This window comes from Xenopus laevis, chromosome 2L (genome assembly GCF_017654675.1).
Source record: "Xenopus laevis strain J_2021 chromosome 2L, Xenopus_laevis_v10.1, whole genome shotgun sequence".
NCBI lineage: Eukaryota > Metazoa > Chordata > Amphibia > Anura > Pipidae > Xenopus > Xenopus laevis.
This window is the reverse complement of record NC_054373.1, coordinates 67,947,149-67,972,448: the sequence shown is the minus strand read 5'-3', so window position 1 is coordinate 67,972,448 and position 25,300 is coordinate 67,947,149. Positions and strand designations below refer to the sequence as shown.

Genomic DNA, 25,300 nt, shown 5'->3' with positions numbered 1-25,300 from the left:
CACTTCTGCGATACTGAAATTGGTGCGTGGAAGGAATAGCGAGGGGGTTTGCACGACTATCCCAGCTTGAGATGCAGCGATACCCTCGTGAGGTTGATTCCCTGACCTTTTGAATTCATCGGTAACCTGGAACCGGTGATATAGTGAGCCTTACTGCGGAGCACCATAAAGGCAGTGTGAGTACCACGCCCGTCCTGGGTAATTGTGGTGAGAATGATGTCCGCTATGTAGCCGCTACACCGACTTACCATCTGGAACCACTGAAGTCAATTAACCGGAGTTACCGCATAAACATCTGCTAGACTGAAATTGGTGAGTGGAAGGAATAGCGACGGTGTGTGAACGTCTACTCCTGCTTGTGATGTAGCGATGCCCTTGTGAAGTCTGATTCCCGGAACCGGTGATACAGTGAGCCTGACTGTGGAACGCCATGACGGCAGCATGAGTTCCCCGCCGGTCCCCGGTAACTTTGGAGAGAGGGATGCCCGCCATGGTGAGTGCCATCAAAGAGCCATCTGTAACTTATCAGCAGCGGGTACTCCGCTAATTGAGCTGGCGAGGCGGTGATATTTTATAACCATTGCTTTTCATGACCGAGGAGCTCCGACCATAGGCCATGAGTGACTCACCGGCAGCTACAATGCCATTGAATGAGCTGGCTGAGTATGGATATTTGACATCTGCTACTATCTTACAGTTGTTATTATCTTTAAATATACGGTGCAAGTTCTAAATGAACTAAATGTTTTATTTTATTGTCTCGCTGATGGTGCACACTGGATGAGCGTACACACGGAACACAGGTGTGGTTATACGCTTATTGACTTTATCACAGGACTTGAACATTGGATGGGGGCTTATTTTATTGCTATTTCTATTTTTATTTATATTTATTTTTCTGTTTTTTCACCTTTCTCTAATTTTGCATTTTGGGTTTTTCAAGAATGTATGATATTACTTCTTGCTGATAATAAGGGAATGTGTTTATTTTTTGTTTGAAGGTTGACTATAGACAGTAAGTAAGTATTGACGACAGATAGCACATAGGATTTGGACTAACCACATATTAATTGAGTATGAGGGTCTAGATATAGGGATGCACGATGAGTAGTGCCACGAGAGGGGGTGTATATGATATAATTCCAGTAGGGCACCAGAGCGGGCAGCATCTATTAAATAGCACCTAGCTAATTTCTACATAACTTGGAAGATGGAGTTTACACACTACTTACTACTTAGAGCGAGTGGGAGGACTACTTTACTGCAGGGGTACACATAGCTAAGTTTGTAGCATCAGGGGGCAACAAGTGAAGTAGCAGGAAGCGTTACAGTCAGGACCTTTTAGACATCCTTAAAGAATGTTACATCTGTGCCATTGATAACAAAGTTATAAATTTGAGTACAAATAATCAGTATATTGTTACAAAATAGTTATTAAGGAACAGTGCCCTGATGTATTGGTTTTATAATGGTTTCAGACTTGTTTTAATATTGTATCTAATTTAAATATATTATTAGATTTAACTGGAATGCATATCTTATTACGTAGTGCAATGGATTTGTGATTATCTAGTATAATTGGAGTCGCTCTGGTTCTGACGAGTAATAAACGTCAGAGCTGCCATTGTTTCCCGCCATGTTGTGTGTATATAAGGCATGTTTTCTGTACAATGAATACTTTGAGAAAGGCCTCGGAGAGGCCGAAACGTTAGTCATCTGTTCTAATAAATATTTTTAATTTTATTTAAGACCTGTGAGTGCGGATTCCTTTGGATTGTTGTAGATGAAATTATTGTCTCTGCACCCAGGCATATGAAGATCGTTTTTCGTGAGTGCCGACACTATGGTGGAATGTATTGGACAAAGTTCGTGCCTGGCACCCGTGTTTTTCAAATATTTAAGGACATGTAATGTAAGTGCTTTTTACCACGACTAGCGATGGAAGCTATGGCTCATACTGACGCTTGCCTGCTTACTTCTATATACTGAAGATTTACTCTTGCCCTGACACGAACAGCCACCACACTAATTAACCACCTGGAATCACTGAAGTTAAGTAACCGGGGTTGCCGTAAACACTTCTGCGATACTGAAATTGGTGCGTGGAAGGAATAGCGAGGGGGTTTGTACGACTATCCCAGCTTGAGATGCAGCGATACCCTCGTGAGGTTGATTCCCTGACCTTTTGAATTCATCGGTAACCTGGAACCGGTGATATAGTGAGCCTTACTGCGGAGCACCATAAAGGCAGTGTGAGTACCACGCCCGTCCTGGGTAATTGTGGTGAGAATGATGTCCGCTATGTAGCCGCTACACCGACTTACCATCTGGAACCACTGAAGTCAATTAACCGGAGTTACCGCATAAACATCTGCTAGACTGAAATTGGTGAGTGGAAGGAATAGCGACGGTGTGTGAACGTCTACTCCTGCTTGTGATGTAGCGATGCCCTTGTGAAGTCTGATTCCCGGAACCGGTGATACAGTGAGCCTGACTGTGGAACGCCATGACGGCAGCATGAGTTCCCCGCCGGTCCCCGGTAACTTTGGAGAGAGGGATGCCCGCCATGGTGAGTGCCATCAAAGAGCCATCTGTAACTTATCAGCAGCGGGTACTCCGCTAATTGAGCTGGCGAGGCGGTGATATTTTATAACCATTGCTTTTCATGACCGAGGAGCTCCGACCATAGGCCATGAGTGACTCACCGGCAGCTACAATGCCATTGAATGAGCTGGCTGAGTATGGATATTTGACATCTGCTACTATCTTACAGTTGTTATTATCTTTAAATATACGGTGCAAGTTCTAAATGAACTAAATGTTTTATTTTATTGTCTCGCTGATGGTGCACACTGGATGAGCGTACACACGGAACACAGGTGTGGTTATACGCTTATTGACTTTATCACAGGACTTGAACATTGGATGGGGGCTTATTTTATTGCTATTTCTATTTTTATTTATATTTATTTTTCTGTTTTTTCACCTTTCTCTAATTTAGCATTTTGGGTTTTTCAAGAATGTATGATATTACTTCTTGCTGATAATAAGGGAATGTGTTTATTTTTTGTTTGAAGGTTGACTATAGACAGTAAGTAAGTATTGACGACAGATAGCACATAGGATTTGGACTAACCACATATTAATTGAGTATGAGGGTCTAGATATAGGGATGCACGATGAGTAGTGCCACGAGAGGGGGTGTATATGATATAATTCCAGTAGGGCACCAGAGTGGGCAGCATCTATTAAATAGCACCTAGCTAATTTCTACATAACTTGGAAGATGGAGTTTACACACTACTTACTACTTAGAGCGAGTGGGAGGACTACTTTACTGCAGGGGTACACATAGCTAAGTTTGTAGCATCAGGGGGCAACAAGTGAAGTAGCAGGAAGCGTTACAGTCAGGACCTTTTAGACATCCTTAAAGAATGTTACATCTGTGCCATTGATAACAAAGTTATAAATTTGAGTACAAATAATCAGTATATTGTTACAAAATAGTTATTAAGGAACAGTGCCCTGATGTATTGGTTTTATAATGGTTTCAGACTTGTTTTAATATTGTATCTAATTTAAATATATTATTAGATTTAACTGGAATGCATATCTTATTACGTAGTGCAATGGATTTGTGATTATCTAGTATAATTGGAGTCGCTCTGGTTCTGACGAGTAATAAACGTCAGAGCTGCCATTGTTTCCCGCCATGTTGTGTGTATATAAGGCATGTTTTCTGTACAATGAATACTTTGAGAAAGGCCTCGGAGAGGCCGAAACGTTAGTCATCTGTTCTAATAAATATTTTTAATTTTATTTAAGACCTGTGAGTGCGGATTCCTTTGGATTGTTGTAGATGAAATTATTGTCTCTGCACCCAGGCATATGAAGATCGTTTTTCGTGAGTGCCGACACTATGGTGGAATGTATATATATATCTATATATATATCTATATATATATCTATCTATATCTATATATATATCTATCTATATCTATATATCTATCTATCTATCTATCTATATATATATCTATATATATATCTATATATATATATCTATATCTATCTATATATCTATATCTATCTATATATCTATCTATATATCTATCTATATATCTATCTATATATCTATCTATATATCTATCTATATATATATAAATCTATATATCTATATCTATATATATATATATATCTATATCTATATATATCTATATCTATATATATATATCTATATATATATCTATATCTACAATCCCTGTGTTGTTTAAAGGGTAAGGCATTTTTCAGTAGCAGTATGCACAAAATGTCTCTGTCTTAAATATATTGATAATGGGTTGAGTGCAGAGGACTCTTGTATTTGACTATATCTATATATATATATATCTATATATATATATCTATATATATCTATATATATATCTATATATATCTATCTATATATATATATATCTATCTATATATTTATCTATATATATCTATATATATATATATTATATATATCTATATATATATATCTATATATATATCTATATATATATATCTATATCTATATAAGGGTCTGTGCCAAGTAGTGTGCAGGCCGACCTGAAGCCTGCTGGTCGGGCAGCTTAAAGTAGACTTCAGCACAAAGTTTGTGGGCCGCGGGCAGGTGCTGAACTTTAGCATGTGTCCACCCACCCATGACCTTCTAGCCGGATGTGCTCCTTTTTTGTTAATTAAAGCCTGATGAATAGTTATATAAAATTAAATGAATTTCAATGTATTTGATGTAATAATGTAATGCTTCCTTTCTATCAAAAACGTGAAAATGTATGGGTGATTTTAAACTTTGGAACACTATTATATATACACACACCTTTTGTAATATATGGTGGGGGCATTACTGGTACAGATATGGAACCTGTTGTCCAGAATGCTTGGGACCATTTTCATTACTTTAAAACAATTAAATTTTTTGATGTTACTGGTAGGAACATAGGGGCAAATTCACTAAGCGCCGAACGCTAGCGTTACTTCGATAGCGTTTGGCATTTTCGTTACTGCGCAAATTCACTAACGAACGCTGGCGTAGATTCGCTAGTGTTACTTCGCACCCTTACGCCTGGCGAAGTTTCACTACGGACGTAACTACGCAAATTCACTAACGCGTGCAGTGTTCTGAACACTACCTTTTACGCTAGACTTCCTTCGCCACCTCAGACCAGGCGAAGCGCAATAGAGTAGATAGGGATTGCTTCAAAAAAAGTCAAATTTTTTTCTAAGTCCCAAAAAACGCTGGCGTGTTTTCTACATTATGGGTGATAGGCTGAAAAAGATCGAAAATTTTTTTGGCGCTCCCCTCCTTCCCCCCTACATTTCCTGACTCATGGCAACTTACCTATACAGTGGGCACATGTGTAGGGCAAAATAAAATTTTTATTTGATGTTTTGAAGGTTTTCTAGGCATTTGTAGTGCTGATACGTATTCCTCCATTGAAATTTGAATTTGGCGCCGTATGCAAATTAGCCTTCGCTAGCATAACTTCGCTTCACTTAGCAAATCAACGCTAGCGCAACTTCGCAACCTTACGCTACCCCTGAGCGCAACTTCAGATTTTAGTGAATTTGCGAAGCGCTGGCGAAACTACGCCTGGCGAAGTGTGGCGAAGTGCAGTGAAGTTATGCCTGGCGCAACTACAAATCTTAGTGAATTTGCCTCATAGAGAGAGAGATGGAATGGTATAATATTGAATAGCAATAATAGGATTAGTAGGGGAAGGGAGGGAAAACCTGTTTGTCCAGGCACCTAATTCTGTCATCTAACATTTCTAATCTCTATGTTAACCTATAAAGTGCCAGTCTCTCATCCACATGAAAATGTGGGAAAAAATTGTAAAACGTGTCCTGCTATTACAGCTACATCATTTTAAATCCTCTGTCTAGATTGTACAAGAGTGAAGTATGCCCATATTGCTAAAAGTATAGAAAGGAAGCATGCTTTACCTTGTGTATATTACAAATATTCTTTCCATAATGCAGAAATAGCAAGAAGATGACAATAATGGCATTAAAATTTGAACCTAAATTGATATACATTAACATGCTCTACTTTGATTAAGTTATTGTAATTTTTTTGTTATAAAGTTAAGGGCATGGCACAAAGGGAGATGTTTTACTTGCCATTCTTAGTAATCTAAATATAAAAGGCCAAAACCCCCACAATCATCCTCCACTGGCAACTCTAACAATTGTCTGAAAGATAAGGTTAACAGATTGGGGGATAAAGCATTTCCCCAATAAGCTAGTTTAAATGAGTTCTCATTGGGTTACAACTCCTGGCAGAATTACTTATAAGTGTTTCAGCTAACACCTACTTCTAGGGATGCTCCAAAGGCAACTACAGGAGTAGGTAGCACTAGTATTAGAACCTCCTCAATGGCATACAATGAGTTAATCTGCTTGCTGCTGACAAAGAGCCCCAGGGGAGCTGTCTGGAAAAATTTTTTACCTGTGAATAAGGTGACTGGGAATAATTATGATGAGTCAGTCTGGGTTTTGTATAAGATAACCACACCCTGAAAAGAACTGTCACACAATTGTTCATTGTACATTTTAGTATATAGATGAACTGGTGATTGCCTTGTACTTCTGTATCTGCATTTTATACCTAATTTTGTATGCAACTTATTTTAAAACAAACCTGCTTTAGAAAGTGAAAGGACGAAGCAATCAATTGCATTCATGGAGTCACGGTAAGCACTTAGAAACAAGCCATCTAAACTGAATGTACTGTAATTATCTTTCTAAGGTGCTTCAATTACTGTGCTACTGTTTGTTGTATATCTCCCTGCTTCATACCTGTTTTTCCTCAAAAGAAAGTTTGACTTTAATTAAGAAAAAAACAATATTTTATGTTCCAATTATTCTTCCAAGGCAGTATAGCAATTATTAATGTGAATAGTACATTTTTTGACACATAAAAATAGTGATATTTCAGTGTGGAACAGCAGATACACATTAGGTTATTTATTTGTAACCTAGCACTGTAGTTTCAACATCAATTCATTTATCAGTTAAAGGGATTCTGTCATGATTTTTATGATGTAGTTTTTATTTCTAAATTACACTGTTTACACTGCAAATAATCCACTCTACAATATAAAATTTCATTCCTGAATTCCTGTATTTTTTTAGTTGTAATATTGGTGCGTAGGCAGCCATCTCAGGTAATTTTGCCTGGTCATGTGTTTTCAGAAAGAGCCAGGACTTTCGGATGGAACAGCTTTCTGGCAGGCTGTTGTTTCTCCTAGTCAATGTAACTGAATGTATTGCAGTGGGACCTGGATGTTACGATTGAGTGCTGCTCTTAGATCTACCAGGCAGCTATTATCTTGTGTTAGGGAGCTGCTATCTGGTTACCTTTCCATTGTTCTGTTGTTAAACTGCTGGGGGGGGGGTGATACCACTCCAACTTGCAGTACAGTCAGATTTCAAAATTAAATATAAAAAAAATCTGTGGGGTCTGCTTCCTCTATAGTTACGCCACTGCCCTCACCCTATTTCCAAAATGCAGCTTCCATCCATCTTAGAAGCTGGCAAGTATGTCTGTCAGTTGAGGGTCAGTGCCCATACCCTGGACTGCTCAGCTTCTCCTCAGCACTCAACATGGTGGTGCCCAAATCCAGTTTCCACAGACCTGACCATACATTCATAACCTGCTATCCTAAAGCATCAACCCCGCTTTGTGTCAGCTTTGTGGTCAGGTCAATAAGGTTTTTCTCAGCTGCATGTAATATAGGAAGGTATAAGACTTGTTATCTGGAATTCTTGGGACCTGGGGCTTTCTGGATAAGAGGTCTTTCTGTAATTTGGATCGTTAAAAACTCCAATACCATTGTTTTGCTTCCATTAAAGTAATTGTTCAGTATAAAAATAAAAACTGTTTAAATAGGCTGTGCAAAATAAAAAAAATTGCAATCTAGTTAATGTAATGCATAAAGGCTGGAGTGACTGCATGTCAAACATAATAGCCAAAACACTTTTTCCTGTAGTCCCTACATGTCCCATGTGGCTCCCCTTATAGTCACTGACTAACTCAGAGATAGAGAGCTGCAGAGCAGGAAGTTGTGGTCTGTTCTGTTCTGTTCTGTTAGACATCCTCTCACGCCAGCCTGTATAGATTACATTTTTTGGCTAACTAAGTATATTAGAAATATTTTTCATTTAACCAGTTTTTATTTTTACACTGAACTGTTCAAGGCACTGTTTTATTGTTACAGAGAAAAAATAAATAAGTTTAAACATTTTGATTTATTTGATTAAAATTAAGTCTATGGGAGATGGTCTTCCCATAATTGGGAGCTTTTTGGATAATGGGATTCTGGATATGAGATCCCATACCTGTACTATCAGATCAGGATAGCTGCTTCCCATGATTGCCTGTGTTGTGTTATCAGTTTGGGGATATCATGTATCTCTCCCCACTTTGCATTCTCTTTTATTGCTACCTGAAATCCTTCCTATATCACACCTGGGACGAAGGGAAGAAGGCGGCCAATATTTTGGTGTGTATCTGCTCCCATTTAATCCCCCTTTTTCCACAGAGGGCTCAATACAAGCACAGGACAATAGGCCTAAGGGTCCTCCATTCAAAGTATTGTGGCCTGCTTGTGACTGTGTGTGTGTGATAATGACCCATTGGATGCTTTAAGAGCTCCTCTTGCTGTAAATCTAGGTAAGCTTTTTTTTCCACGTCTGCCTTCATAGTCTCTACCTGCATTCTTGTTAAAGGCAATGGTAGTGGTGCAACTAGATTTTACTGGGCCCTGCAGTAAATTCAATTTAAGCCCCTGGGTCCCCTACAATCTCAGGGTTTGCTTCCTCTGTAGTTACACCCCTGGGCAACGTTTTATCACCCATGTTTAATCTCCTCCAGTGTGGATGACAAAGCGTCCAAAGTTCCATTCCCAATGGAATTAAAGGGGACCTGTCACCCTAAGTAATAATTCCAATCCTATCTCATTGTGTTACATAATTACATAGGTAAATTGGGTTGAAAAAAGACAAAGTCCATCAAGTTCAACCCCTCCAAATGAAAACTCAGCATCCATACACACACCCCTCCATACCTTCACATTAATTATATATATCCACATCTATACTAACTATAGAGTTTAGTATCACAATAGCCTTTGATATTATGACTGTCCAAGAAATCATCCAAGCCACTCTTAAAAGCATTAACAGAATCAGCCATCACAACATCACCCGGCAGTGCATTCCACAACCTCACTGACCTCACTGTAAAGAACCACCTACGTTGCTTTAAATGAAAGTTCTTTTCTTCAATTCTAAAGGGATGGCCTCTGGTGCGGTGATCCTCTTTATGGGTAAAAAGGCCCTCTGCTATTTGTCTATAATGTCCTCTAATGTACTTGTAAAGTGTAATCATGTCCCCTCGCAAGCGCATTTTTTCCAGAGAAAACAACCATAACCTGACAGTCTACCCTCATAATTTAAGTCTTCCATCCCTCTAACCAGTTTAATTGCACGTCTCTGCACTCACTGTATCAAATGCTTTAGCAAGGTGTAAGTAAATCACATCCACTGCCATCCTAGAATCGAGGTCCCTGCTCACCTTCTCATAAAATCACTTAATATGTTGCAGAGATGCCCTTATACTGTCAAAGTTTGCATGTCTGAAATTTAGCACTTTAGTTACTCCCTTATAGAATTGCCTCTGCAAATGCTCACCCACACAAATGCTAGAGATGAGTTCAGTATTATTAGTTATCATAAGGTCCAAAAGAGAGATTCCTAGTAGGTTCTTGAACGAGCTGGAATAAAATGTTGTCATTCAACATATTTACAAACCTACTAGCTTTTTCTGTCTTGGCAACCCCATTACCCCAGTCAATGTCTGGATAATTGAAGTCACCCATAGTAATAACTTGACCTAGTTGTGAAGCTGCTTCTATTTGTTAGAGTAGCTGGGCTTCATACTGTACTTGTCACTTATATGAGGCAGTTTATAGCATACAACAATGATAATTTTCTTTGTAACCTTTTGCCCAGTCAAAATCTCTACCCAGAGGGATTCCACACCATCACCAGTGCCAGCAATGGTTATTTCTTTAGTGCATGGCTTTAATTCAGGCTTTACATACAAACACATTCCTCCACCTGTTTTAATTCCTCTGTCCCTCCTTAAAAGAGTGTAACCATTTCAATTCACAGTCCAGTCACATTTTTCATCCCACCATGTCTCAGTGATACCAATTATATCATTTAATTTTTAAAGCAAGCAATTAATTCTAGGGCTCCCATTTTACCTGACAAACTCAGCATACAGCGGAGGTTGCTACTTTTTCTTTTGAAATTTGCATTACTTAGTGGAGAATTATATCTTAAATTAGTATTAGTTTGTTTTCTTTGTAACAGAGGGACCTCCTTTGCTTGTATGCCCAGTATGCCCCCTCACTCTTTCCCCATGACCCCTTACTAATCCCACTACCCCGTCTACCCTAGCTTCCCCATAATTCTTTTTCTCATCCCTCCTTGCCTAGTTTAAAAACTCCTTCAATCTCTTAGCCATTTTTTCCCCTAGAACAGTGGACCCCCTTGCATTGAGGTGCAATTCTTCATGACTGTTTAGGTTGTACCCCAAAGAAAAATCAGCCCAGTGCTCTAGGAACCCAAACCCTTCCTTCCTACACCAAGACTTGAGCCATGCATTTAGCTCCCTAAGCTCCCACAGTCTTTCTAAACTTGCATGTGGCATGGGCAAAATTTCTGAAAAAATGACATTGGAAGACCTTCCCTTAATCTTAGAGCCTAGATCCTTGAACTCACTCTTTAAAGTCTTCCATCTACCATATATTTTATCATTAGTACTGATATGTACTAAGACAGTTGGGTCATGACCAGTCCCACCCAATAATTTGTCTACCCGATCAACCACATGCTGAACCTTGGCACCAGGAAGACAGCAAACTGATGACCCTATCCACTTTACTAATAATTGAATCCCCTACAATCACAATCTGCTTAGGCCTGACACTGCTCTCTTCCCCACCACTACTAGAGAAACTGGTCTCCCGGCTGTTAGAGAGCCCCATCTAGAATTGCCAATCCAGAGTTCATACTCCCATCATCATCATCGCACAATCTGGCAAATTTGTTGTGATTTATAGGCTCCGGATCAGCCTCCATTTTCCTTTTGCCCACCTTAGATTTTCTAACTGTCACCCAGCTAGCTGCCTCAATATCCTGCTGCTGTTCTGTTCCCCCCAAACTATCTGACCCAGCTAGGTCCTGCTCATTGAACAAGAGACTCCTTTCAAGATTGTCAATTGACTGCAGTGTTGCAATTTGTTGCTCTAGTGTTCTAACTCGAGCCTCCAAAGTGGCAATTTGCTCACAACCACCACAGAGGTAAGCATTTTGGATCTCATGTTCCAAATTCCCCATTAGGAAAGACACCAGATAAGGCTGTCCTCTGTTCCCTCTTTTCTTTAATATAGCCTTAGATCCACTACTTAGACACCTAGCCAAAAACCACACATTCCAAGTACTCACCATAGGACATACAAAATACAAAATAATAGCATTTGCAGATGATATCATGCTATTCATAAACATACGGCTGTTAGAGAGAGAGAGATCAGGCCCATCTAGAATTGCCAATCCAGAGTTCACACTCCCATCTTCTTCACACAATCTGGCGAATCTGTTGGGATGTATAGTTGCAGGGCCGCCATTAGAAATCACGGGGCCCCGTACAACAAAAATTTTTGGGCCCCCCCGGGCCCCGCCCACTCCAGCCCCCAAGCCCCACCCCAGATGCCGCCCACTCCAAACCACAGTTAAAACACAGACATCAGCGCTAAAAAAGGTAACCCCCCCACACACACACAAGTTATAAAAAGTTTTTGATGGTCAGGGCCCCCATATAAGTTAAAAAAACAGTGGCATCAGGGCCCCCATAAAAGTTTTTTTTAATAAAAATTGGTGGTCAGGGACCAAATAATTGGTGACCAGGGCTCCTCTATAAATTAAAAAAAAAAAGCATTGGCACCAGGGCCGATCATAAAAGTTTTTTTTTTAAAAACATTGGGCCCCCCTTACAAGTTAAGAAAAAAAAACATTGGCACCAGGGCCCCCCATAAAAGGTTTTTTTTTAAAAAAACAAACATCATTTTTACCTGCCAGGTGGCAACCCTACCCACAGCTGCAATACTGCATATTAACCCCTTAAAATAGCAATAATGCTCACTAACCCAAAGCTAGTACAACTGCCCCTACCCTGCAAGCCACTAAACACACATCACATACAACAACACAGCGCATGAACTCCCCGTGTATTACATCACAACACCCCCATTACAAAACTACACAAAACCTCGGCCCAAAATAACATTAGGCCCAACCACAATAATAAACGACACCCCTTCCCTATACAATAAATACCAGTGTAACACACTAATCCACACAACAACACACTACCCCCCACACATAATTACCCCATGTAAACTAACCCCTCACACTACACTAAACCTACTTACAACCACCTCCCCCTCTATCTCTGGCACCGTAATAAAGGCACAATCCCCAGCTATAACACAATTCCCCTCTCCATGGCAGCCCCAGTGCAACATTGTCAGTTCTCTCACATTATGCACACAGTATGGAATCCGACACATCCCAGGGCCCCATACCCACCCTAGCGGTGCCTCCCATCAGGGCCACAGCTCACCAGCTAAAGGTGTTTCCGTGGTGACAGTCGGATCCACCCACACACTCAGCACCGCTCCCCCGACATGAGGCCAGAATGCAGGTCAGACTGTTCTGGGGATTTACAGTCGAGGGAATCGCTCTCACTGAGCTTTATCAGTAACTGACACAGAACATTATATCATCCATTGATATAATAACAGCGTGTCAGTGGGACATGTCCGGGAGGGATCACGCGCCTGGCGCACTCGCTGCACATTATAAACGTGTAGTCTCCGGCTGCATAATAACTCACGCCATTCAAGAGGGGCCCGGCTATTTTGATAAGTGCACCACGGCCGGGCCCCCCTTCAGGCCCGGGCCCGGTACAGTAGTACCCCCTGTACCCCCCTGATGGCGGCCCTGTATAGTTGAGTTAGTTGAGTAAAATAAACTAAAAAAAACTTTACTTACACTATATACATTTTTAAAATCTTGTTTTGTAAATTCTTTTGGATTTGACAATTAGAGCATATAGGCAGGTGGCATTTTGTGGAAGCTGTTATCAGGCATGAGTTGCATCATCCCAAAATCTGCTGTATGCACCAGAAAGCAGGGCCTGATGTTCATATTCATGTACAGGATACACAGTTATAGACAGTGTCGGACTGGGACTCCAGGGGCCCACCTAAAAACCTTAGCCCAAGGGCCCACCAAAAAACCTTAGTCCGGGGGCCTACTCTCAGTACTATTATTCTTCCTCTCCTCACTTAGCCTCTGTTCTCCTAGTTTCTTTTCTTTACATACTATAATCTATTATTCCATCTATTTAGCCTCTTTGTTCTTATAGAAATGGGGAATGGCCATGAAATAGTCCAAATGTTTAGCAGCATGGGGGCCCACTGACACCTGGGCCCACCGGGAGTTTTCCTGGTATCCCGGTGGGCCAGTTTCGACACTGGTTATAGACAGCGAGTAGGGAGGGGGCATGTGAAGAGGTCAGTGAGTTCAAGGCAGGGCCGCCATTAGAAATCACGGGGCCCCGTACAACAAAATTTTTGGGGCCCCCTGGGAACCGCCCACACTGACGACCAAGCTCCGCCCCATATCCCGCCCACATCGCAGTTAAAAGACCACACAGACATCAGCGCTAAAAAAGTAACCCCCCCCCACACAAGTTGTAAAAAGCTATGGATGGTCAGGGCCCCCTTATAAAAAAAATTGGGGCCCCAAAAAAAAAAAATTAAAATTTTTTTTTTTTTAAAACATTGGTGGCAGGGGCCCCCTGTTAAAAAAAACTTGGGGCCCCAACAAAAAAAAATGTAAAAAAAACTAAAAAATAAACAAACATTGGTGGCAGGGGCCCCCTTCTAAGTTAAAAACAAATTGGGGCCCCAAAAAAAAATTTTAAAAAAAATTAATTTTTTTTTGAAAAAAAAAAAAAAAACATTGGCGGCAGGGGCCCCCTTATAAGTTAAAAACAAATTGGGGCCACAAAAAAAATTTTTAAAAAAAATTAATTTTTTTTTGAAAAAAAAAAAAAACATTGGTGGCAGGGGCCCCCTTATAAGTTAAAAACAAATTGGGGCCCCAAAAAAAAAATTTGGAGAAAAAAAAATTTTTTTGAAAAAAAAAAAAATGGTGGCAGGGGCCCCCTTACAAGTTAAAAACAAATTGGGGCCCCAAAAAAATTTAAAAAAAAAATAATTTTTTTTTGAAAAAAAAAAAAAACTGGTGGCAGGGGCCCCCTTACAAGTTAAAAAAATTTGGGGCCACCAAAAAGAAAATTAATTTTTTTTTTTTAAAAAAAAACCCAAAAAAAAACAATGGTGGCAAGGGGCCCCTTACGAGTTAAAAAAAAAATTGGGGCCCCAAAAACAAAAGTTTTAAAAAAAAGATTGGTGGCAGGGGCCTATAGAATATTAAAATAATACATTGGTGGCCAGGGGATTAAAAAAAAAAAAAAACACAAACTGGTGTTCAGTAGAATTGAACTCATGGCTTCAGTACTTCAACTTCGCCTCCTTTCGTGACTTCGGGTCTTTTCACCGCTTCAGGACTTCGGCTTCGGCTGTTTTCGTGACTTCGGGTCTTTGCGCTGCTTCAGGACTTCGGCTTCGGCTGTTTTCGTGACTTCGGGTCTTTTCGGCGCTTCGTGACTTCGGGACTTCGGCTTTTTCCGTGACTTCGGGTCTTTTCGTCGCATCGGCTTCGGCTTTTCGGCACTTCCGCATTCGGCACTGAAGAGGCAAGACGTACGGCTCGGGCGCTCGTAAGGGGGGCCCGGATCTTCAAAAAAATGCAGCGCTGCCGGGCCCCCCTTCATGCCCGGGCCCGGTACGCTTGTCCCCCCTGTCCCCCCCTGATGGCGGCCCTGGTTCAAGGTATTGCAGAACGCCTAGCAATGTTTTTTTTCTGGATTTTGTTAATTGCTTGTAAGGGCCTCTGACCAAAGTGATTGTATGTTCAAAACATGTGTAAAAGGTTTGCTTTTGTGGTGGAGTATCTGAGGCAGTGCCCATTTTAAACTTTTTTTCTGGGGTGAAATTGTGTAGGAACTGTAAGGCCATCTCTTGTTATTAACTAGCTAGTAGTGTTGACATGATGCAAGTGTGGAGTTTCAGAATATCAGAGAATGTTGTGTCAGATACAATGGTAATCCACTTAAATATGGTTTGTGACTTTGTGTCCACATTGATTGATGAACAGATAACTTGGTAAATATACAATATCGGTCTCTTTGTGTTTGTATTTTTCCATCTGATTGAGCAGATTTTGGTTTTTACTTTGTTTAATTTATTCAAGAGACCTGAAAGTAGCCACTGAATGAAATGTCCTGCTTTCCCCACCAGTTAGTACACAATCGCTTTTAGGTAGGTTAGAGACTGGGGAGCGGGGACAGGAGAGGGGACAGTAGTGGGACAGGTGGCTGGGGAGCATGGGGGGTGGCTGGTGAGCAGGAACAGGAGCGGGGCGGCGGCTGGGGAACAGGGACAGGATTGGGGCGGGCGGGGGAGCAGGGACAGGAGCGGGACGGGCGGCTGGGGAGCAGGGACAGGATTGGGACTTCCTCTATAGTTGTAGAGGATTTCTACAACTATAGAGGAAGCAGACCCTGCAGTCTGCCCCCACCGCAATTTCACGGTCTGCTTCTTCTTCACTGGCCACTACAGATACAGAAATTGGAAGAACCTAGAAATTCCATGGAGTGCACATCAGTAAAGTGCAGTAAGACAGAAGTGTTGCATTTATCTGTTGTTTTTGTTGTATAAATTCTGTTCATATGTTTACCAATAAAAACACTGTGTTTTAACTTCCAGAGATTTCTTTCATGCAATACCAGTGTGCAGTTTTCAAGAATTTTTTTATATGAAACAGAAAGATGAAAATAATAGATTTCTACAAGAATTTAAGGTGAGAGCATGTAACTAGATGAATTAACTCTTTGCTAAAATCTAATACAGGTAATTAATGAAAATATCAGCATGGCATTTAGGATAAATGTATTTGGCGAAAAAAAGCATTGATACAATGTTGTATGAAAAGACACAGACCTTGATGAACATAGTTACATAGTAGATGAGGTGAAAAACCCAGACATCCATCCAGCTCATGAATGCAGGGCAGATGGTAGAGAAGGGTGCAGAATGCTGTCAGATGCTACTGTAGAGATCCTTCTGCTCCAGAATAGAGCACAAGATTAATAGATGTGAATAGTGAAAATTGCATCTAGGGTAATGTTTCAACAAGTCAACCTACTGCCAAATACTAACCTATGATGTTTAAAGTGCCACAACTTCGAAACAGAAAAAAATCCACCAACATGTTAAAGCAGTGCAGCAATCAGTCTAATTTCACTTATCACATTCATACTCTTAGTTTTATTAGGAATCTGAAGTGTGGGAAAAATTGGAGTACCCAGAGAAACACTAGAACACTAGTGCACACTAGAAAGATTTTTGTCCAAATTACACTCAAGTTTTCATTACCGGTACTATGACAAGAAAATTTAAGTCAGCACTACTTAATAGGCACCTTCTGTTGCGCTTCAATTCTGGGGAAGAATGCTGCACTGTGGTTAAAAGTAGTGATGAACTGTTTCAATTTGCATGAAGGTTTACAGAAGAGTAGAACATTTTGTGGAATTTGTCTCAAATGCAATGGAGTAAATGAAAATTGCTGTCAGCTAATAAATCACTTTATGAAATAATTTTAGCAAGGTTGAAAATGCAGTATTACTGAAATTAATTCTTAGTACAATGCTGATTGGTCTGACTTTTCTTGGAGTAATTAAGGTACTATTTTTCCCTTTGATTAAATTGGAGACACTTAAGATGAGATCTTTCTGTATCAGCTGTCTGGCAGGTTGAACGTGTCTTTTTCAACTTTCCGTACACATGGAACATAAATTACATTGTAAATTCTGCAGGAGCTGACAGATGTTGGGAATGATCAGTCAAAGAAAGCAGCAGAGACACCAGCTAATGCAATGAAGAATAGATATGCACATATCTTACCGTGTAAGTTACATTGTGAAATATTTACAGTGGGTTTTTCATTGTTTAGCCATAGTGGAAATACATATATATAGCATAATAACTCTCCCAAAGTTAGTATGATTGTTACAAACACATGTTGGTTGTTTGCTATAGATTACTAAACCTTGGCAAACTTATGATATTAATAAGGTTATGTCAAGCACTATTTGCTCCTTAACCAGGGTTGTACTGGGCTGGCGGGACAATGGAAAAAAATCGGTGTGCCCCTGCTCTCATGGGACCCCTTAAAGAAAAAATCTTGTGCTGCGGCACGTTGGTGTTCACACATGGGTGCAGTGTGACGGTGCATGCGCATGGGGGGGGCAGTAATTTAGAAGTCGGGAGGGGACACCCTGTGACTGCCAGGATGGCCCTTAGTGTTGCAGACCCGATGTCTGACCTTGTCCTAAACTGTGGCTCCCCAATAGAATTAATACCTTGAACTCAATGGTTTTTATCGAAAATTACTTTTGTATCAGATCCAGAACATTATTCCAGAACCATTGGATCACATGACAGGCACACAAGAGATTGTGTACCAATCTCTTCCCCTCATCTGTAGGTATCTGGCACCCCCGGATATATTTTGGCAGTCGGTAGGGGGTTAGGCTATGAGCACACAGGATGAAGGCTCCAGCTGCTCTCAGCCTGTGTAGTTTGCAGGCTGAGAGAAGCGGATCTGCTCTATTCTTCAAACTGACCTCCGCTTCGCTCTGCGAATCAGATTCAAATAAATGAAGCAGGGTCAGGGAGCATATCCACTTATCTCAGCCTGCCAAAATACACTGGTTGAGAGCAGCTGGAGCCTTCAGCCTGTGTGCCCATGGCCTTAGGGATGCCCACTGTACAAATCTGACTGGTATGACATGGTCTGATTGTATAGTGATTCTACGAACAGCCCAGATACTAACCTCTAGAATTGAGCAAAAGTGTAAAAATAATTTTTCCCTTTACTGTGGCATCAAAGAAGTCATGAAATTTTGTTTTCAGATGTAATACATGAATATATGTAACCCTATTTTGGCTAAACAAGCTAAAACCAACTAGTAGGATAGAGCATGGTTTACATTAGACCAGGAGTGCCCAAAAGGTAGATCAGGGTCTACCAGTAGACCTTTAGCTGGTGATCAGTAGATCTAAAGACACTGTCAACAAACAGCTTGTCTAAATCACCCTCCCTTTTCATGCTTTTTATTCAGAAATTATTATATTAAGGTCACATAAGAAATAGGTTTTTGTTAAATATAGCAATATACATTTTCCCATTAATCGGTATTTAAGTAATATTTTTAAGCAACATTTTCCATGGAACTAACAATGTTTTTTAAAAATGTAGATGATAATAGGATATCATCACTAAAAGTAGACCTCACATTAGTATGGGCACTCCTGCATTAGACCCTCTTTCAGCAGGATGGGCCTTGGCTACTGTATGTAGAAGGAACATGTGAAAGTGTGGTTGAACTACACCTCAACACTGCCCAAAATGTAATAAGAATAGAAAAAGTTGGATGCCAGGGGTTCATTGCAAACAGATAACACAGGCTTTATTCAATATAACTAGGGAACTGAAGCACGTGTAGGGATTTAAAGCCACAGGGACATATCAAGCCTGGGGCTACTACATACAGTTAGGTCCATAAATATTTGGACAGAGAACTTTTTTCTAATTTTGTTTCTGTACATTACCACAATGAATTTTAAATTAAACAACTCAGACGCAGTTGAACTGCAGACTTTCAGCTTTAATTCAGTGGGTTGAGCAAGAGAGTGCAGAGACGTGCAACTAAACTGGTTACAGGGATGGAAGACTTAAATTATGAGGGTAGACTGTCAAGGTTGGGGTTGTTTTCTCCATTGAAAACAGGCGATTGCGAGAGGACATGATTACACTTTACACAGGCCCGGATTTGTGGGAAGGCCACCTAGGCCCGGGCCTAGGGTGGCAGGATTTTAGGGGGGCGGCATGCTGCCCAACCATACCCACATTGGTTCAAAAACACTGGGGATCCCTCACCATTTGCCAGGGCATACACATTGTGGCAGACCGGAATTCCTGATCTCACACAGGAGGAATGGGACGAATCCACCTCTACAGCATATCAATATCTCATTGCTACTAGGGACAGGTTGATTCAGTTTAAAATACTACATCAGCTCCACATTACACCATAGAGGCTGAGTCGTATGGGTGATGCGAGCAAGGCGTGCTGTCCCAAATGTCAACAGGGGGAGGTGGGATATCTTCATATGATATGGGACTGCCCTAAGGTGCATAGATTCTGGAACAGAGTGATGACCCATATACAGGACAAAACGACCTTCCCCAAAATAATGTCACCACAAGTATGTGTTCTTGGAGTGGTAGACGAGGTGACCCCCTTTAGAGCAAAGAGAGACCTCTGGCGTAGTCTACTGTATTATGCTAGGAAAGCGCTCCTTATGAAATGGATGGACCCAAAAGTACCCTCCTTACAGTTTTGGTTGGACCTTATTAATAAAAATCTTCCGCTGATTCAGATGACGTATCTTGCCAGAGGGTGCCCAGCCAAATTTGAGAAAACCTGGGAGAATTGGACGGAGGCCAATTCTTAGATTATTGGGCTTCTGTAGTGTTACACGGGCTCATGTCCGGAGATGAAACTTAGGTGCACCTGATATTACAATGTCTCTATGCATTTGTTACTTTGTGCTTCTTGAATATGCTATGCTTTATGTGCTGAGCTGAGGTCTACTATTTTTTGCCATTACACTGTATTTTGTGGACTGTGTGGAATGTACCTGATACCCCCCCTTTTTTCTTCTGTACCCCCCCACCTTGAAAACAAAATAAACACTGTTAAAAAAAAAAAAACACTGGGGATGCACAGGAGATACAATCTCCATGAAAATTTGCATGAATAAAGGGGAGGGGACAGGGGCGACAAATTGCAGTGGGCCTAGGGGTGTCCGCTATGTAAATCCGGCCCTGACTTTACAAGTACATTAGAGGATATTATAGACAAATAGCAGGGGACATTTTAAGTGGAAAAGAACTTTTATTCGAAGCAACGTAGGTGGTTCTTCACAGTGAGGTTGTGGGGTGCTTGTATGTGGAAGATTTTGTTGTGAACATACAACATGTGGTCAAAGGAGCTCTCCATGCAGGTGAAACAAGCTATCCTTAAGCTGCAAAAACAGAAAAAACCTATCCTAGAAATTGCTACAATATTAGGAGTGACAAAATCTACAGTTTGGTATATCCTGAGAAAGAAATAATGCACTTGTGAACTCAGCAACACAAAAAGACCTGGACGTCCACGGAAGACAACAGTGGTGGATGATTGCAGAAACCCCTTCACAACAGCCAAACAAGTGAAAAACACTCTGCAGGAGGTTGGGGTATCAATATCCACGTCTACCATAAAGAGAAGCGAAGGGTTTTCAACCAAGTATTAGAAATGGACATTTTAGTTTCAGTTTTTTAATTTGTCCAGTTACTTTTGAGTCCCTGAAATGAAGTGATTGTGTTAAAAAAAAGGCTTTACTTTCTCACATTTTTATGCAATCTTTTTGTTCAACCCACTGAGTTAAAGCTGAAAGTTGTTTCATTTAAAATTGAAAGACTGAAAGTTGTTTCATTTAAAATTGAAAGACTGAAAGTTGTTTCATTTAAAATTAGAAAAAAAAGTTGTCTTTGTCCACATATTTATGGACCTAACTGTATACTTGGACAAATTTTTAATTGTGGAAATCATGGGTGTTGTTAGAGTACAGGGTGATGGTAGGCCTCTGTAAAGCTAGTTGACCTTGGAGGAAAAAGCCTCTGTTTCTAGTGTGAGTGTCTGATTGTCTAGGTCTTGAGTAAGACACAAGTGGGCATAGAAAAGTAGACTAGGACATTTGAGCGAGCCTGAGCAACCTCATTAAGTGGGGCTTGTAGGATGTGCGTGGATAGCAGTCGTGTAACTACGGGGGGAGCAGGGGGTGCAATTGGGCCAGGGCCCGCACCCCCGCAGGGCCCCCCGGCAGTCACGCTCCCACTGGAGTCGGCTGCAGCTGCATGGACGATGGTGGAAGGCGCACCAGGGCCCGTCCCCACCTAGTTCCATCACTGGTGGATAGGCATACTGTAGGTGTTCAGCAGATCATATAAAATCTCTGTTGATTGTGTCTAGGTAAATCAGTCTTTCTTTGTAGCCATCGGGGAATTCTGAAAGATATATAATATTTTGGCAAGAATATAATTTTAACCATTTTATTCTACCTGGAATTGAAAGCCTTAACTTGGCCCAGACATTTATTTTATTTTTTAAGTACTGTATGACTGTTGAGATTTGTCAAATTTTGTGTAAGGTCTCTATGGATATTGATTCCAAGGTACCTTGTAGCAACCCATTGGATTTGGGATATATCGGTAGAATGGAGTCTGTCTACTGGGTCCATTGGTAATATACAAGATTTAGACCAGACTAGTTCACCTGCAGTCCAGGAAACCTGCCCTCACACTGTCTGCTGATATGTTTACCACCGCCCCTGGAGTTTCCCTGCCAAAAAATTTTCTAGTGTTTTTTTAAGATCCACATTTAAAAGGGAAATTGTCCAGTAGCGCTCACTCTTATTTGAGGTTTTTCCAGTTTTCATTATTAATGAGATACATGAATCTGAATTACATGTTTGACTTCATCTTCCACAAAAGTGCTGGTTGAGTTGTATATACCATTGTAGAGTATATAGGGAGCAGAAAGCAACCAAAGCAGGACAATTTGGCTCACAACCGACCAGATAGTGGGATGAAAAGTAAGTTACTTCTGTAATGAAAGTGATAGTGGTATAATGTAGAGGGCTCTAAGCAACAGAAACGTTTGATCTATAGCATGCTAAAAAGGTATTTAAAAGTGAACAGCTCCTTCAACTACACAGCAAGAAAAGAAAATAAGGATACATGGAAACTCAAGGTGCAGTCAGGGCCGGATTTACATAGTGGGCACCCCTAGGCCCACTACCTCCAGGGGGACAGGAGCAACGGGGATTGGTGCACGGGTAATTTAAAAAATGATCGTATCTCCAGTGCATCTCCAGTGTTTTTGAACCAATGTGGGTGTGGTTGGGCAGCATGCCGCCCCCTTAAAATCCTGCCGCCCTAGGCCCGGGCCTAGGTGGCCTTTCCACAAATCCGGGCCTGGGTGCAGTTTAGAAAATATGATTCCAATTGCTAAAAGTTCCCTTACACAAATTCACCAAAGGCATTGGCAACACCAGCCTCATCAGCAAAGTGAGCCATGAAATAAACAGATATATTATACACCAATGCCCTGTGATGAAGGGTAAATCGTTAGTATACAGGTATGGGATCCATTATCCGGAAACCCGTTATACAGAAAGCTCTGAATTTTGGAAAGGCTGTCTCCAACAGACTCCATTTTATCCAAATAATCCATTTTTAAAAAAAAATGATTTCCTTTTTCTCTGTAGTAATAAAAGAGTAGTTTGTACTTGATCCAAACTAAGATATAATTAATCCTTATTGGAAGCAAAACCAGTCTATTAGGTTTATTTAATGTTTGCATGACTTTTCTAGTAGACTTAAGGTATGAAGATCCAAATAAGGGAAAGATCCATTATCCAGAAAACCCCAGGTCCCGAGCATTCTGGATAACAGGTCCCATACCTGTACAAGGTTACATGTCTATGTGTGCTTGTCATTTTGCCAATTGGCACTTACAGTGTATTTTAATGTTTCCTGACTAATCATGCATATTTTTCAAATCTTAGATGATCACTCCCGTGTCAAGTTGAGTCTCATAGATGGGAACCTGGATTCTCTATACATCAACGCAAATTATATACCGGTACAAAAAACGCAATAAAGATATGTTTGTTGCATGAATCAATGCTGCATCAAAGGTGCAAGCCTTGAAGGTACAAGCATATTTTTGTATCTTTTATGTACCAGATGCAATTGTACCCAAAGTATGTCCCCCTGTGGTCACAACACAACTATGCTGGAATTATGGGGTGGGGGGGATGTTGCATTGTGGGTAAAAAAAGATGGTGGCACGTGCACTCTTAAATTAGCTTTGATGTCTCTCTTTACAAAAATGCTGAATTATATTGAAAATAATTTAGTAACTGTTATCGCAGGGTTTCTATGACAGTAAGGAGTATATAGCAACACAGGCCCCATTGCCTGCAACATTTGTTGATTTCTGGCGCATGATCTGGGAGCAGCAAGTAAGGATTATAGTGGTGCTGACTGTGTGTGAAGAACAGGGAAAGGTATGTGACATATCTGCCAAAATCACTTCTAATCGTTATTGGCAGATAAATCACTTTTTCTTATGTATCAGATGAACCTAAGCCTTCTAGCTCACTTGCAGATCTGTCAGACCCTTCTTCATTTTCCTGGGGGTTACTCAATTTAGGTACTCTCCTCTAGACCTCCTGCCACAATATGGCAATCCCATAGTTTTGTTAATAAATCTTTGGTTTTGACATACCTGGGTCCTGCATTAAGCTATTCCCACAATTTTCAGCTGCGAACTACGCACATCCATTTCAGGTTGACAACTCTGAACTTGGTATTTTTTCAACACTTGCGAGCATCACTGATTTGCTTATTATACTGTTATTGTATCAGTGAGTTTTGTTGTTTTGGCATATTTTTAGTAATGATGTTTTTATTATAGGTTCTGTGTGATCAATATTGGCCTGCAGACACTGATTCATATGGGCACTTTGCTGTGCATAAAGTTTCTGAGCTACCCAGTAAAGACTGGACTATAAGACACTTCACAATACAAAAAATAAATGTAAGGAGAATGTACATATTTGCTATGGTCTGTACAGTAATAAAAAAAGACAACTGGGCCAACAACTTCTTTACAATGTTTTGCTCAGTTGATACATAAAGGAACAGTAACGTCAAAAAATAAAAGTGTTTTAAAGTAATACAAATAAAATGCATTGTGGCCCTGCACTGGTAAAACTGCTGTGTTTGCTTAAGACACACTACTATTGTTTATATAAATAAGCTGCTGTGTAGCAATGGGGCAGCCATTCATCAGAGAAAAAGCTCAGGTTACACAGCAGATAGCAAATAAGCTCTGTCTGTCTAATGGTGTTATCTGTTATCCATTAGATAACCTGTGCCATATAGCCGTTTTTCAATTTCCGCCATTGCTCCACAGCAGCTTGTTTATATGAACTATAGTAGTGTTTCTGAAGCAAACACATCAGTTTTACCTGCGCAGGGCAACAGTACATAATATATTCATTACTTTAAAACACTTACATTTGTTGGTGTTACTGTTCCTTTAAAGCTTAATACTTAAAGGGATTCTGTAATGATTTTTATGGTGTAGTTTTTATTTTTAAATTACACTGTTTACAATGCAAATAATTCACTATACCATATAAAATTTCATTTCTGAGCCAATAAGTGCATTTTTTTAGTTGTAATATTGGTGTATAGGCAGCCATCTCAAGTCGTTTTGCCTGGCCATGTGCTTTCAGAAAGAGCCAGTGCTGCACTATGGAACTGCTTTTGTAACAAGCTATTGTTTCTTATACTCAATGTAACTGAATGAGTTACAGTGGGACATGGATGTTTACTATTGAGTGTTGTTCTTATATCTACCATGGAGCTGTTATCTGGTTACCCTCCCATTGTTCTGCTGATGGGCTGCTGGGGGGAGGGTTGATATCACTTGCAGTGCAGCAGTAACGAGTCACTGAAATTGACCAGAGCACAAATCACGTGACTGGGGGCACCTGGTAAACTGACATAACTCCATGTGAGATTTCAAAATTAAATATAAAAAAAAAATCAGTTTGCTCTTTTGAAAAATTACTTTCAGTGCAGATGTCTGCTGGAGCAGCACTGTTAACTAATGCATTTTGAAAAAAAACATGATTTCCCATAACAGTATCCCTTTAAGGATAGATAACTTAAGGCTAAAATATTTGATTTTTTTATAAACTGTATAAAAAAGGACAAGCATAAATATGTAAATTAACCAGTGAGCCAATATTATACAGGGATACAGGGGTACAGGATGTATCTGTGGTTGTGTCATTGACAGGGTTTC

The 25,300-nt window shown here is 40.4% G+C and overlaps 1 protein-coding gene across 3 annotated transcripts in view; it reads left to right on the top strand.

The window, feature by feature from the left end:
- The first annotated feature begins 6,237 nt into the window (after positions 1-6,237).
- Positions 6,238-25,300, top strand: part of XB22169588.L (receptor-type tyrosine-protein phosphatase V-like L homeolog) — a 60,577-nt gene continuing 41,514 nt past the window's right edge. The window contains exons 1-6 of one of the 3 annotated variants that reach the window (XM_018246517.2): positions 6,240-6,734; positions 16,014-16,107; positions 17,123-17,213; positions 22,986-23,062; positions 23,355-23,489; positions 23,900-24,022. In XM_018246517.2, coding sequence (XP_018102006.1) covers positions 6,724-6,734; positions 16,014-16,107; positions 17,123-17,213; positions 22,986-23,062; positions 23,355-23,489; positions 23,900-24,022 — 531 coding nt within the window. In that variant the 5' untranslated portion in view covers positions 6,240-6,723. Of the gene's footprint in view, positions 6,735-16,013; positions 16,108-17,122; positions 17,214-22,985; positions 23,063-23,354; positions 23,490-23,899; positions 24,023-25,300 lie in introns of all 3 variants that reach the window. The other 2 variants (XM_018246518.2, XM_018246519.2) reach the window with 2 other exon arrangements.